This window comes from Perca fluviatilis, chromosome 11 (genome assembly GCF_010015445.1).
Source record: "Perca fluviatilis chromosome 11, GENO_Pfluv_1.0, whole genome shotgun sequence".
Lineage (NCBI taxonomy): Eukaryota > Metazoa > Chordata > Actinopteri > Perciformes > Percidae > Perca > Perca fluviatilis.
Genome location: NC_053122.1, coordinates 25,796,419 through 25,813,025, shown reverse-complemented (window position 1 = coordinate 25,813,025; position 16,607 = coordinate 25,796,419). Strand labels below are relative to the sequence as shown.

The 16,607-nt window shown below is 39.3% G+C and overlaps 1 protein-coding gene across 1 annotated transcript; it reads right to left on the bottom strand.

Moving 5' to 3' along the window:
- Nucleotides 1–1,745: 1,745 nt before the first annotated feature.
- Nucleotides 1,746–5,005, bottom strand: LOC120568896 (cell wall integrity and stress response component 4-like). The gene is made up of 7 exons (XM_039816643.1): nt 4,969–5,005; nt 3,384–3,404; nt 2,784–2,912; nt 2,443–2,676; nt 2,186–2,251; nt 1,973–2,061; nt 1,746–1,863 (listed from the first exon to the last, which is right to left on the bottom strand). The coding sequence occupies exons 3-7, from the start codon at nt 2,788–2,790 to the stop codon at nt 1,789–1,791; spliced, it is 471 nt and encodes a 156-aa protein (XP_039672577.1). The 5' UTR covers nt 2,791–2,912; nt 3,384–3,404; nt 4,969–5,005; the 3' UTR covers nt 1,746–1,788.
- Nucleotides 5,006–16,607: the final 11,602 nt, after the last annotated feature.

Genomic DNA, 16,607 nt, shown 5'->3' with positions numbered 1-16,607 from the left:
TAGGTAAATATTACGACTGCCTTCGGTGTTTCATATATCTGCGTCCACGTAGTCAACATAAGACCTGTGGCGTTAGTGCTCCTTTTGTACCATCATTTTATTGAATGAAAAGCTTCGCTCCTACAAGATGGGTGGGTTTTTGTTACGTTACACACAAAGCTAACTGGCTATAGTTAGCCTGTACGTATGCTAGCGGACATTAGAAAGGTAAACACTGCTCAGAGACTTATTAGGCGACTGATCACTCACTACAATGGTCATTTTTTAGAGGCCCATTTACAATATAGAAGGTAAATATACACTGAAATATTTCCGTAAGGGCCTTTTACATATTGACAAACGTTGATAATAACATGTATATGCTTGTTTATGGTGAAAATAAGCATTTATTTCAAGATAGCATATTCGCCCCATAGGGTTACACTGTAGAGTCATCTGACGTTGATCTCCAATATGGCGCCCATGATTTGAGTTGGCCACACTCTCTATATAGAGCTCAACAGTCCCGCCCCTCCTCTGAGAGACCTTGGGTTCCGGAAGTAAATTTCCCATTCATTTCTCCCATTGACGTCTGGAAAAATCCGTACATAAAGAGTTTTAGACCATAGACCACCTTATGCTAACCAGATGGTACGTGACTCATAAGCATACAAAGTACCATTTCGAGTGAAAAAAACAACAGAAAATCCAAAAAAAGTCAAGGGTACAAGACAGTGTACATATCGTAATTTCAGAGCGAAGGAACTACTCATCCCATAAACCACCACGCACCACTGAATAAAGGAAGCTACGTTAGTTTAGCTAACAGCTAATTCTGTTAACCGCTAGCTGAGACAGCATGTAATAACTTTAAAAGACCCTCAAAATAAAACCTGAAAATAACCGTTAAAATATATAACGGCTGTTACACCAGCTGTAGCCTGCTTTCCCCAGTGTCCAGTTTGAGTTAACGTTATTTTAGACTGAATCAAGCTGTCAGCTAGCGGTTAGCCGAATCAAGCTGTCAGCTAAACTAACCTTAGCTTCCTGGCGGAGGCTAACGGCAGAAGCGTGGAACAGATCGTGATTCGTGCAGTGTGGTAAATCCTCGTGACGGATCGTGCAGGCAGCTCCCCCTCCTCACCAGCATGAGTTCCACCAATCAGAGGCATCACTGTGGGATTGTTCAGGATTGTGGGTAATGAAGTACTTATCCAAGACATCGCGAATAAAAGACGTTTATCTCAAAACAAGGTTGGTGCCCCATGATTTTTGGCATCTATATGAGCATATAGAATCGCTTAGTCACGTCGGCATGCTGGTTTTAAGTCTATCATCGATGGTTACCATTTTATGGCTTATACTTCAATTTGTCAATGGAGAAATTGCATTGTATTTTTACTTCCGGAACCCGCTGTAGGTGGGACTGTTGAGCTCTATAAAGGACGCTAGCCAGGCTAATGTTAGAAGCCCCTCTAGTGGACAGAACGTGTAACAACAACCACATGCTTGTAATGGCATTGACAATGCATAAGCCTGAGTAGTGTAGTACATATTATTTTACAGGCTAAAATTGAGCATTAAATATTCAAATATTATTTGAATATTTAAAAAAAAATATCAAATGGAATTCGAATGGTATTATAGAGGAAGATTGACAGCTCTAATCTCTGATACTCAGGCCCTGATCTCTACCAGTTTATTTAGTTTTAATAGGTGATGGTGTTGTTTTTGAGAGTTGTGCAGCCTGCTGTCACAGTACAGCTACAGCCACACTGGTGCTCCCGTTGGCTGAGACATTGGCCTTTCTCAGGTGCGTTTGATGTGTCTGATAGTTGATGAGCAGCCCTCACAGTTCAGCTGGAGAAGGGTCTGGGAAATAAACTGTGTGAGAGAAGACACTCACTGATTAGGTAAGCGACAGAGCTATGTATAATTAGTTTCTTTGAGATACTATAACTGTATGATATGTGCGAAGGTTGTTTGTGCTTACATTGGAGATAGCCTCAAAAATCACATCTTCTTTTTCCCCATTCTGGGATAATACATAAGCTTTTAGGTTAATGGCCACTATACAGGTATCTGTAGAAATGAAGGTGCAAATTTAAATTTATTTTACAATTTAAAATTAACTTCAGAACTGAAGTACAGAAGTCCATGTGATGGTGGAATCTGTGTTTGTTGGAAAATCGAGATTTGCTCCCACCTGCTGGTGAAGATGTGACACTAGTGGTATCCAGAGTTGTCCTGGTGTCTGTCGGTGTTGTTCCTGCTATGAGGACAAGGAAACTATTAGTAAGCATGCCAAAGGAGGTGAATCTAACTGACCCTGATGCAAACCAAAAAAAAATTCAGATTTGACAAAAGATTGCCAATACATTTTCAGCAGTGACATACAAAATTAAAATATTTCTTTAAATATGAATTTTTGAAATGGCTTGAGCAGAAATCATAATGACCAACCTGTAGCTAAAGTTGTGCCGTTATCTGCTGGTGCAGGTGAGCTGCTGCTTGTTTGGCTGGTTGCTGTAGTAACAGAGACAGTAGATGCTGATGTTGCACTCCCTTCCATCAGTGTAGATGTTGTATTTGGTGCTGACGAGACAGTGGGTGAAGAAGTTGTGATGTCATTCGCCAGTGTAGATGTAGTACTGCGGCTTGTTGTGCTGGGTGTGATTGGTGGTGCAGTGGTAAAAGCTGTAATCAAGAATAAAGATTTGCACTATTAAATCTTAAACCTCATCTTGAATCCTAAACTGACATAACAGTGTAAATTCCAATTTTTTGTGTTCACCCTCACTCACGTTGCATGCAGGTGGACTTGTAGTCAGGACAGCAGTCGCCCGATTGCAAGCAGCCCTCATCACAGAAACATCCTCTGGAGCAAGAGTTTTTTTGACCAGTACAACACAGCACGGGTGGACCTGCACAGCCTGAAGCACACACAGCACAGCTGTATACAAGATCACCCCTGTACTCGTTATATTTATATATATATATATATATATATATATACTGTAATTTAATGCATTATTTCAAGATCACAAGATCATGAGACATTACTAAAAACTCAATGTTTTCTAAAAAGAACACACATCACATGTCAGTCAGTCTGTTTAGCTGGAAACAGTTATGACGTAGTCACCGTCAGTGGCACCTTATTAACAGAAAAACATTGTTTAAAAAAAAGTCTAAAACATCAAGCTTAGGAGAAGGTTGGAAAGGATCACTCCACGTCAGAATGAAAGGGGGTGAACATGTTTTATGCATCTTTGATGGATGCAGCTGAGAAACATGAAAGGGATGTTGCTGATCATTGTGGGGTTGAGATGGAGGAATAATCTGTTGCACTGGAGGAATGGGAGCAGGAAGCACAGTGTATGAGGTGGTGTTGTGGGTATTACCTGTTGGAGCTGCTGGTTGAGCTAGAAAATGAAAAAGGACAATGACATTTAATTTGAATACAGGAGAAACAAGCTTTTGCTCGAGATGAAAGAAGGAGACTGGCATGGATGTCACACTCAAGTCGTACAGCAAAATTGGGCATTGGTGTTGTTAATCTTCCCTGTAAGATGGTTTTCAGAAAACTAGATTCAGTTTCATTTACCCTGCAACAGAAATATTAAAATTATAAAATAATTGTCTAACCCTAATTTTATTACATGATTGTGGTTATTTTGTATAACTGCAATTAAAGCAGTAGAGCATTTTTTTAAAGAGATTGGTCACACTATTGTTTGGACCCATCAAACGCGTTTGCAATACCGGCATAGCGTCACCGAACAGTAACGTTAGCTAGCCTATGATACTATGGATTCCTACCAGAGGACGCCCCACTCGCAGGTGCAAGTTCAGTCGGCTTTCAAGCGTTGAAAATCCACCGAAGCACCTAAGGCGTATGACTGTTGATGGTAACTGTTGAATCTGTTTAGATGTGCCAAATTGTAATTATATAAGTGATTATTGGTCGGACTGTTTAGCTAAAGCTATGCTAGTTTTATTTAAAAATAAATTGTTAATTTAAGCAAAAAATATTTTTTTGATAATAAAGAGGGGTGGTTTACATAGTAGGCTGTGAACCTGTGTATCTGGGTCACATAACAGTGATATATAACATAAGATGTGTCCTGGGATTCATTTAAACTTTAATTTGTTTGGAAAAGTAATAAATAAATAAATGTATTACTAAAATACCCAATTATAATTTTATTTGCAATTATTTCTGAGACAGTTAATTGTCCAGCAAAATTTGGAATTGTTACAGGCCTAACACACGCTTCAAAATGCTAATACTTGATTAGGGATTCCTCCTTTGTCTAGACAACTTTGCATTCATGTAGGCTAAATGTCAGTTTTAGAGATACACAAAAAGTACAATAAATGTATTTAAAAGGATATAATTAACTTCTTTTTTTTGCCAATTTTCTCCACATTGTCTCAGGTTTTTCCCAAATAACTCATTTTTTTTCACCGTTTCTCTTTATACATCCATGGCTTTACCCCTGTCCTATGTACACTAGTTGCTGTTTGTCTAGAATACTGTAGTGTTGCCTAACCTGGTGCAAGCCACTTTTTTGTTTCCATTTACAGAGCCAGCACTGTGTATGAACTAGGGATGTCACGGGAACCGGTACTTTTGTCAAGTCTGTACCAAAATTCTGAAAATTATGTCATGGTACTCATTTTTTTACAGTACTGTACAGGGGCAGTATACAATAATCCAATTGGCTGAGTCATTTAGTATCGAAATTACGTAATCGTTTGGAAATAAATTTGCTTTTTACAATCGGGTGAAAAAACTATAAAATAATGCTAGTTAGTAAAATTGTTTATCCACTTCATTGTAACTGTGTCCTAAATTTTCAGTTAAACACATTTTTTAGATAAGTATGCCAGGACTGAAAGTCAAGGCATCTAAGTCAAACTGGACATCACCCTGGTCGAACACTTTAATAAATTGTTTGATATTAAATGAGACGTTTCACTCACCATCATAAAGTAGGAACCCCAACAGGAGAGTGAAGTACAATGTAAACCGATCCATGACTCTGTGTGGCTGCTGAGTGTAGCAAAGGCTTTTTCGTACAGTCACACAGGTTTCTTTGTGTAATGATTAAAACCTAGGTAGAATATAGATATGTCAAGAATGCAGTTATCTACACTCATGAATGGAATGGCTGGACTGATAGTGGTGTAACCACAGTGGATGTTTGTTAGAACATTGAACTTAAGATTCAGTAGAAAACCTACTAACGCACTGGCTTTCAAATACACATCATGACAAGTGCAAGGAACATTTTGTATAACCATTTATTGCACAATTTCTTTCCAACAGTAATTGGATAGTGATGAATAATCCATTTGTCGTCATGTATAATATCATTTTTCATACAGTATATGCACATCTGTAAGAATATCACCTTAGAATAAATAGTATGCTGTTGGCAATGACACAAACCGTAAAGTCTGATATAGGGATGTCGCAAGAACTGATACTTGCGATACCTTTCGGTTCTAAAATGACAAAACACGATGCCCATTTTTTTGAAGCACGTGAGCGCCGATGCCAGTTTTAGCAGCATCGGTGCAGCGCCTCTTCTGGAACTGATGGGGGCAGTATACGCTTCAGAGTATTCCAGTCGATACTTACATTCAGAAGTAGGAGGTCACGATAGGGTGACCGGATTTCCCGGAGCTAAAACCGGGACACTTTGCGCGTGACCGTAGTGCTTGTGCACGCGCACGCTTTTTAACATGAACATTGTGCCAGCCCCGGTCAGACATATACACAAACAGTAACTTTTTTTCCGTTAAAATTAACAAAATTGCAGTGACAGCCTTTTTCAGTTCATTTTGAGATTTATGTTGAGATTTTTTCAAAATATAGATTTTTTTTGAAGTGTTATTCCAAAAGAACTAAAATGATTTATTGAAAATTTTGAGCATTAAACACTTAATTTCCTGCATTCTGGTGAATTTGTATGCACCTATTTCTACCTTGTTCTGAATCAATGTATGCTGCAAATATCTTTATGTGAAGAGAAACATAGATTACAATTCAAATATAAAAAACATAATGGAATATATTGAAGTAAGCTTCTCAGGCATTCTGTATTGCTTTCAACTATTTATTCTCCTGTAGATCGACTTTTCTAATTATATCTGAGTCAGCACACATGTAGCCTAGGTATCATTTACTCCTCCCTCCTCTTTTGTTGTTAATGTATTAATAAACCCCTGGACTGTAATATTTCAGATGTGTTTGAGCAATGTCCAAAACTTTGTGCACATTCAAAATACAGTATATCTGTGTTCTCTGTGATTTCGAGGAGTTATAAAAATAAAGTTATAATAGGCTATTACAAGAATAAAGTCACTATATTTCAGAAAATAATCTATAGGCTACCTGCACCATAGTCTGCTGTGCATTACGTGATAGCTCTGCTGATAAGGTAGATCTCAGACCTTCTGACAGACTCAGAGCCCCGCTTGGGTATCTGAATGAGACAAAGAGTTTAGCTAGGGAAGTGGCTGTACGTTGTTATACATAAAAAAAAAAAAAAAAAAAAAAAAAAATTTTTTTAAAAAAAAAAAAAAAAAAAAAAAAAAAAAAAAAAAAAAAAAAAATTAAAATATATAATAAATATAATATTTTTTTATTTTTTTAAATTAAAAAATTTTTTAAAATAAAATAAAATAAAATTTAAATATTGTAAATATTGGAGATGTATTTGAAAGATGGAGACAGCTTAGAGCCCAAAAGGACGCCAAGTTGGTTAATTTCCTCCTGAACAGGTAGCTAAGCATTAGCTTCAGGCTAATTTATCACAGCTACAAGGGACGGGCATTTTATGTCATTTCAACATTTGTGTACTCACATTGAATTATATAGCTAGAGTACCCGAGTTGGTTACTCGCAAAACAATTGAGACACAGCCAGTAAAGTGATCCCGACTAGTCCTGGCTAATGCCGCAATGCTAACCCTGCTAACTGCTAAAGTTACCGGAGGACCAGGCAAGCGGGCCACGGCTGTTTACAACGTGTAGCCTGTTCAGCGACTGTAGCCGACAACGGTGAGTTATTTTGAGCCAAGAGAGGGGGGCTGTAAATCGGGAAGAGAGCACCGTGAGTTTGCAGTGTGTTTAGCGATTGTTAAACACACTCCTACCGTAATTCTAAGCCCTCTCATCTGGTGGGAAATGAATGGAGGCACAATACCTCAAGTTGCAGAATTTGCTAGGAGGTAGCTCTGCATTGTGGCTTCAAGCTGTGCTTCGGAAAGGGTCTTCAGTGTCTCAGGAATCATTGTCAGTCCAAGACGTTCCCGACTTACCCAAGACCATGTTGACATGTTAGTTTTCCTCTGTAAAAACCTTGAACTAGCCAAGAAAAGGTGTGAAATGCTGTGAAAAACTATGCAACCATGTTCATCTTGTTAGCTGAATGGCTGCACTGCTATATCCGCTGTTGTTGTTTTGCACAGTACCTTTTGAAAAGATGCCTGGAAGTCTGGAATGTGTCTGGGGACACTAGTTGTTGCACTATGACCATATGTCATTGTTCTATGCTCTATTCTATCTGTTTTGTATGTCTTGTTATGAAATTTTTATATTTTTTAATATTTTAATAAAGAAGTTCAAGTTTCAAGTTCAAGTACATGGAATCTTCGAAAATCCTTTTTTTTTTCCCGTGGTATCGAAATTGGCATCGAGAATCGTGTTATTTTACTAGTGTTGGCACAGACTACTGAATTTTTTGTATTGTGACACCCCTAGTCTGATATATAGTACAAAGATTACTTGAGAAAGTTACGATTTAAAGGTCCCATGGCATGAAAATTTCACTTTATGAGGTTTTTTAACATTAATATGCATTCCCCCAGCCTGCCTATGGTCCCCCAGGGGCTAGAAATGGCAATAGGTGTAAACCGAGCCCTGGGTATCCTTCTCTGCCTTTGAGAAAATGAAAGCTCAGATGGGCCAATCTGGAATCTTGCTCCTTATGAGCTCATAAGTAAAAGCAAAATAAACAAAAAAGTAAATAAGCAAAATGTTTGCGCATTCGCTGTTATACGAGGATTTACGACACTGCACGATCTGTTCCACGCTTCCGGTCGACAGCCTCCACAGGCAAGCTAACGTTAGTTTAGCTAACAGCTAATTCGGCTGACCGCTAGGTGATTGTAGCGGTCTGCCGTTAGCCTCCACAGGCAAGCTAACGTTAGTTTAGCTAACAGCTAATTTGGCTAACTGCTAGCTGAGACAGCATATAATAACTTTAAACCCTCAAAATAAAACTTGAAAATAAACAGCTGTCATGTCAGTTCTACTTTACTTGTGCTCATTTAAAATACAATCACTCAATACTTGTCTTTATTGTTATTACTGTAAAGTCTTAATTTAGCTGTAGCCTGCTTTTCCCATTAAGTTTGACTTAACATTATTTTAGACTGAATCTAGCTGTCAGCTAGCGGTTAGCCGAATTAGCTGTTAGCTAAACTAACGTTAGCTTCCCGGTGGAGGCTAGCGCGGAACAGATCGTGCAGTGTCGTATCCTCGGTAAAACAGGATTATCATCTGCGCAGGCGCGAACACCTTGCGCCTGCGCAGAACGGATCGTGCAGGCACCACGGATCGTGTACCGACACCAACCCATGAGAGAGAGAGACATCATGGCTTTCAAACGAGCAAAGTGGTAGTTGGTCAAGGCCACACCCCCACCCTCCACCTTGCCCCCCCACCCCCCCCACCCCCTCCTCCTCAATAGCTACAGACACAGAAATGGCACATACTAAGGAAAGCTCATTGTGGGACTGGCTCTAGTGGCTGTAATTCTGCACCAAGGCTGAATTTCGGGAAAGAGACTTCATCATACAGTGTTAGGGGACCACTAAGGTGTGTATATATAAAAGCATCCAAAGAGCAGCATGTCATGGGACCTTTAAGAGATTTCTTAAAAATAGTAGCAGATTCATGAAACTCCCGAAATACTGCAGGTGCAGTAGGTTAATATTTGTACTATGATATACTTTGTGTATAAAGCAACAGGTTGTCATTGTAATGGTAATTTACAACATTTCACAGTTTCTGCCTTCAGCACAAATGTTTCACAGAAGATGATGTGTTATTGCTCCTTGACCTTGAATTCCACAAGTGTCTATTCCCTGAAAGGCAGAACTGGTTCAGAGCAGACCCCCCCCCCTCACACACACACACACACACACCTCCTCTCCTACAGAACTGAACCTTCTTTGCGCAAAGAATAAATACTTAAAAGACTTTGTTGAGTGAAACCTTATTTCAGATCTCACCATTAGAATTTCCACTACATCATCTTCCTGTATTTATTGTCATGAAGAGCTGGAGTTAAAAAAAGCTTTATTTGCCACTGACTATGGTTATGCCAAGTCATGTTTGGTAGTTTATGTTTAGGATAGGATACCTTGTCTAAGGAAAATATTAAATCATTAAAATACTTTTATTTTATAACGTGATATATATTAGTTTTATTGTAAACAGGGATGTTTTATACTAGTGGTCAGAACCTTATTTTTTGGAGCTTTTCCTTTTATTTGATAGTGACAGTGGATAGACAGGAATTGGGGGGAGAGAAAGAGACGGGATGACACGCAGCAAAGGGCCGCAGGTTGGATTAGAACCCAGGCTGCTGCAAAGGACTCAGCCTACATGGGGCCCACACTGTACTGAGTGAGCTAGAGTCAACCCCCCCCCACAGGTTATTTTTAAGTGCCATGTATCATCTTTACATCCATCTAATATTCACACTCTCCAAACTCTTGAACACTCCGGGCCCTGGTACCATCTGGTTTCATCCGGTCATTGTGTCTGTAACCATCAAAGTTCCCACACAGACCCCCCACTTTCCTTTTATATATGTGTGGTAGAATGACCCCTGCAGAAACAACACCAACAACACAATGTTACTTAATTCAGCGTATAACTCACCCCCCGAGAAATTAACTTATTCATCAACATGGGCTGGTATGATAAATTGTGATAAAAGACTTGTTTAATGAGGTGAGGATTAGTTACCTGCTCTGCTGTGTCTGTCAAACTCCACTGAGAGGCCAAAGTCGGTCTTCAGGTAGATGCGAGAGGAATGCTCCCAGATGTTTAGCCCAGCAGTCGGTAAGGCCGGAGTATTAGTTCTCCTTCCATCCACCTGGAGGGAGACCGAGAGGGGGATGTTGTGTGCAGGGATTCACAAAAGATACATTTTAGCCATGCTACTTGCTGGGATGACTGTTCAGACTGAAATATGTATGTATAACTATTGGATGGATTGCCATGAAATTTGCTAAAGACATTCATGGTCAACACAAGTTGAATGTTACTGACTTTGGTGATCCACTGACTTTTCCTCTAGTGCCTATATGAGGTTGCATTTGTATACTTTTAGTTAAATGTCTCCAAAACTGAGATTAAAGCACTAATGCGTAACTTTTTGATATATATGAACTCCGTTACATTCAAGCCATTGCCAAATGAGTTGATACAAAGCTAATTCAGCCTATCAGCTCCACACGGTGAATTTCTCACGCAGCAGCTTGAGTGACGCGTTTTACGTCACCCGCCAGGTGAAGGCATGGCTGAAAACGCGAAGAAGCGCCCACGAAATGTTTCAGTCAGTGATTGTACTGCTAAGAAAAGACCTACACGTTCAGCAGAAGGAATAAAAGCCAAAAAAGGTGACCGACGGCGAAGACAAACACTGATAACCATTGATGTGGTTTTTACAAGTTGGAGACAATGCAATGCAGAAATAACTTCCATCTTTTATTTATCTTTTTGCATTTATCAAAAGTACACAAAGGGGACATGGTATTGATATGCCGACAGTGTTGTTGTCATTACTTAGAATTCCTCATGGGGGCAACAGAAACTATGCACTATAGCTTTAATTGCCACAGACCCAGCTGTAGTTTGGGGTCCAGTTGTGGTTGTTGTTTTTGGTGTTGATGTTGATGTCATTGGTAACTTTGGTCTTGTTGTTGGGACATCAGGATTTGAAGTTTTTGGGCTTACGGTTGTTGCTGGCTTTGTAGGGGTTTGTGTATCACAATCAGTTGCGGCTGCTGTTGATGTGGTGGCCGTTGTTGTAAAGGTAGTTGATGGCGGCTGGGGTTTTGATGAAGTAGATGTTTGTGGTTGTGTAGCAGCAGCTCTACAGGCACTACCTCAGGATGCTAAAGGAAAGGTATCTTATCTTCATTAGGAACTCTTAACCAGACTCTCATTCTGGGATTTTTTTTTTTTTCTTTCATAGTTGTAAGTGTGATTGTGGCTGATGTCAAACTGGCAAAGAGTGTGCTGACAGTTCTAAACCAACTTTACTTGGCTTGTGTCAGAAGGCTAATTACCTCCTGAGGTGTGATCTGAAGAAGGCCCAGTCATCATAGTAGGAGTGGAACCACTATCCCTTGTCCAATCAAAAACATCAGTTGACTCCACTGACATAGCTCTTGATCAATATTGCAGTCGAGGTGGAATACTGGAAACAAATATCAGACATACATTTAGTTAACTGAAAATCACAAAAACTCCACGTGGAAAAAAACTCCTTACATCAGGGGAGTACAAGTGCTTCTGCTGTACCTGAATGTGGTGTTGGTTATCTGGAGCCTCAGTAACATTGTCCTTATCAATTAAAGTGCTCATATTATTTTTTCTCCCAATAAAGATGCTACAGAAGTGAGATGTCTCCCTCTGTAGCTAAAACAGAGAGCTCAACACACATTGTGAAAAGAGGAGCTGCAGCAATGTGTAGTACAACAAAAATATGGTGTTTTTGAAAATTAAACCATGTAAACCTATTCTGGTACAACCTCTAAATACAATTATGAAACTGAAAATGAGCATAATATGAGCACTTTAAGTCAGTTGTTTGCTGTGAGCTGTTCATAATTTTGTTAAACTTTGATACGCAGTAGTTACCAATTAAAAGTATTGTCACTTAAAGCTATATATTAGTTTCCAACAGAATTTATTTTTGTTAGATGTATCATTATAAACAAGATGACATGCCATGACACAGACTGTAATATTGAATGCTTTATTCAAGTGTTCAGAATAAAATGCAATGGTGTTTTAATCATTATAGAGAGGCAGCAAACTTATTAAGAGCAGGAAGTGCAGTGTAAACCAATCCATGACTTATTTCATTTCATTTATTATACAGGAAAATTTAAAAGCAACAATTAAGTTACAATAAACGGGCCTGGCTCAGTTTAAAAACTGGTTTCCAGCAGGTTCCTGTTCTGCAGCAACATAGAACGTTGAACACAATTTCGGCAAATTTATACAGGACATTATCATGGACTAGACGGATACAAACAAATAAAACATTAAATACGGACAAACAAGTGTGTGCAAGTATGACTATCAAGAACAGAAACAGTTTATATGACTTTTTAAAATATGTGATGGATGTTAAATTTTGGTGTAAATATAGAAAAAGGATTTCTGACCGTAGTTGTTTTTGTATGGGGGAACTGGAATGAGTGCCTGTGAGACTGACCTAGTGAAGCATACTGGTCTCATATTGTGTGTCGGAAGAAGAACAGTAAGTGCTGGTGAATCTGAAAATAAAATGCAATAGCATGGCTGTTTATGTAGTTCTTGTAAGTCAGAGCGTTTGTGCGTGTGAGCGCACTGCAGTGATGAGACCACTTTGGAAGATTACTGTGGATCTTAAGTGCTCCGTAGTATAGTCATGCTATTGGTTCAGTAATGTCCTTAGTAGTAAGAGACCAGATTGGAGAACAGGACATTGTTGAAAACACAATAGCATGTAGGTAGGTTTCAGAAACTGAAAAGGAAAGCTATGATCTAATCTTGTTATACACATAAAGTTTCTGATTCAGCTTTTTTGTTAATTTAGAAATGTGTTCCCGATATGTAAGGTGTGAATCAAGTAGCACACCAAGGCAGTTGTAGGTCTTTGTGACGACAAGATCTTGGTTTGCAAAAGTAATAAAATCAGTAAAAGAAAAAGACTTTTTCTGGGTGAATGAAAATACATACATTCAGTTTTCTTTACATTGATGGTCAGGTGGTTCTTTTTCAACCAATCATGTAAGAGGTGAAGATCAGATGATAGTTTGGAATCAGGGCTGGACTGGCCATCTGGCATACCGGGCATTTTCGCAGTGGGCTGACGCACTTTTGTCCCCTCTTGAAACGATCACATGAACGCTGAACACTAGGCAACTCATATAATAGAATGCACAAATATTTTAAGAGGACTGTCTGCAGGGAATGTGTCTGACCAATCATGGTGGGTGTGGCCCGCCTGGGCCAAAAATGCCAGGGCCAATTTTTTGTCCCAGTCCAGCCCTGTTTGGAATTTATGACATTAGGATTTGAATTGGAGAGAAAAATCACAGTATCATCAGTGTACAGTAAGTATTTTGAATGTTTACACACTCGAGGGAAATCATTGATGTATAAAAGAAAAAGTAAGGGTCCAAGAATGCTGCCTTGTGGAATTGGCGAGGGTTTGGACAACAGCAGCCTACGCTCCTGATCATTTACCTGCTTAATCAAACCCAGCGTTAGCTTGTTTTCAAGTGTTGCTAATGCTGTTGCAGTTACCGTTAGCCGACGATAGAGAGGAAATGAGGAGTTATGTTGACAAACAAACTAAATGACCATCACAGCAACAGGTGGAGTGGGACATTTATATGGATACATGGAGAATCACCACTTCAAGTCCATGAAAGAGCGGAAAATGCAAATAGCAACTCCCCTGACTTTACTTGCTGGTAGTGTCAGCGTGTTCGTTTGTTGAGAAGAAGGTAAAAAAGTCACTCCAACTTCAAATAAAAATCTACAACTTCTCTCCTTCTGTTCAAGATTTATTTCCAAGCAATAAGGCAGAAAAAGGGTACAGGAATACACAGCTGTGTGCGACAGATTGCTTCGTTCTGAAAACTCCGCAAAATGTGCCCCGAATCCTTTGTCTAAACAGTTTAAATACTATTCTACTCCGGCGCGTTCTTCTCTTATATTCTTGTCCCAGCAGGTGTCAGGTCTGTTTTGTGCGTCTGATGGCTTTTCCAGACATCTCCTGAGGGGAGGGATTCTCCTTGAAACATGATATGCCTAGTTTTTAAATGTTGTATTAAATGTGTCAAAACTGGTTAAAAGTTAAATCCAAAAGCAAAGATATTATGTATATTCCTTTAATTTTTGGCTGGGGTTTTTTTTATTTTTCAAAGAAGCTTCTTTTTTTTAGATGTTTATTATTTGTCAAGGAGCTTCCTGATCTTCACACCTCTCCCAGTCGCACATCCTCTCTCTGGACAAAGAGCTGGCAATGTGCCCGCCTGTATCACAGCGGGAGACTGCTGACTTGACACAAAAAGTAGCTGAGTTCAATAATTCAGATGACGTCATCTGTAACTTTTGAGAATGGAAAGTTACCGGGGGAAAGCCCTCTAGGCTGTCTATGCTCTGTGTTAACCCTTTATCTGCACTCTGAGTACACTGAAGTCAAATTGAAACATTCCATTACATAGAAAGAAAGTCATTAAAAGTGATTGATCATATAATCCAGAAAGCCATTATTACTAATTGTTTATATTTATATTATGGTATAGAAAGTCATTAATGATTGTATTTACTGAGGGCCTTGGTGTGACTTGTTTTGTTGAACTCAAGCACATGTTAACTTTTATTTTTTCTTCACAGTAGTTAAATGTCTTTTTTTTTTTTCTTTCTGTGTGTATTTAATTCCTTGTGTAGTTATTATCTTCGAAGCTATTGCGTACTTTGTGATGTTGTGGTGGTTATATTCTGTACGGTGCCTTGCTTGCTGCTCTCTTCACAAACAGCAGGGCCACTTTTGGAATTTCCCAGATTTTGCATTTTTTTTCTTCTGATGTATGATTTATGAAGGAGTCTGTACAGAAGGTCTGCTATTTGCTTCCGAAAATATATTCATCCTTATTTGTCTTTAAAGTCTACAGTTTTTTTTTCATCCTGGACCCTATTTTCCTACATTTTTGTGTCTAAGTGACTGATGGGAACAACAATCTTTGAAATTGGTCCAGTATTAAGCAAAATATGTTTGCTCTATACACGCTAAAAGTATGGCTTTTTTAAATGGAGTCTGGTGGGTTTAGCGCTAGTGACTTCAGAGCAGTTTCTGGTTCAACAGAAAGGTCTCAAAGTGGTTTTAAAGGTCTGTCTCTGAAAGGATCCTTTCCATAATGTTGTCAGCCACTTAGAATAGTAATCTGAGCTTGTCAGTGGCAAAACGAGCACTTTTGTGAAGGTAAATACAAGCTGTACAATTGCCCTATTAACTTACATTGTAGCTTGTTTCGCTGCTGCCGACTCCAGGTTGAAAAAAATGGTAGTTACCCTTTAAAGGGGTGATAGAATGCAAAACCGATTTTACCCTGTCATAGTTGAATAACGACAGTTCGGTGGGTAAATAGGACATACATAGAAGCTCAAAATCCCATTGACACCCCTTTACTATGAAAATCTCATATTTTGAAACTGCTGCTGAAAACGGGCGAATCCCAACAAAGCTGGAAGTTGACGTCAACCTCCCAAAAACCGGAACCTTTGTCACAGCCATGGGTGTATTAAGAGAACGGTCACGCCCCAACATTTACATAGCCTGGGTTGCTACATCGCCGCCCTGACCGCAGTGTCAGCGAGCTTGTTACGCCCGCAATCTTTTACCGCAGCCCGCAGGTTCCAGTTAATCTTATAATGGGTATGTGTGTTGAGTTATTTAAACAAACAATCGGGGAAATAAACGCCTCTTGTCCGCGAGTCTCATTGTTAGAGCCGCGGTGAGATGGAGTCCATCAATGAGAGCTAGCTAGCCTCCTCCTAACTTTGACATTCACAAAAATACATTCAATTGAAATCCGAAATCGGACAAGTGTTAGCTAAGCTTTGTAAGACCTTGAGGAACCTGTAATATTCATGCCGTGACAAAATTCAAACTGTAAATATACTTTAGTTATGCGAAAGTGAGCAAGCTGCGATATTTCCCCATTGTAATGAATGGGACATATAGCAAGCAGCTGCTCGTCCTACAAAGACGCCTTGCGTTCATAAAAATGCCTTAAAATCAAATCGGACACAACGGTTAGCTTTATAAGACATTGGGGAATGATGTTATATAAGTGGCGTGACGAAATTCAAACTGTAAATATAATTTAGTTATGGCAAAATTGTAGCTAGCTAGCTGCGGTATTTCCCCATTGTAATGAATGGGACATATAGCAAGCAGCTGCTCGTCCTACAAAGACGCCTCGCGTTCATAAAAATGCCTTAAAATCAAATCGGACACAACGGTTAGCTTTATAAGACATTGGGGAATGATGTTATATAAGTGGCGTGACGAAATTCAAACCGTAAATATATTAGAGTTATGCCGGCAGCTGGCTGCGGAGCCCCGTATGCAGTATCCACAAAGGGTGACTTTGCGCTGGGTATGGAGTCCAGCAGGCTGCCGCTTTCACGTCAGACTGTGTGGAGCTCCTAAAGTCCGACACGTCTTACCAAATTTGCAATTAGCCATCAATTTTTGTAAAACGGCCCATATTTCAGCTTTATATAGTTGATTTCTCGCTTAAAAAAGT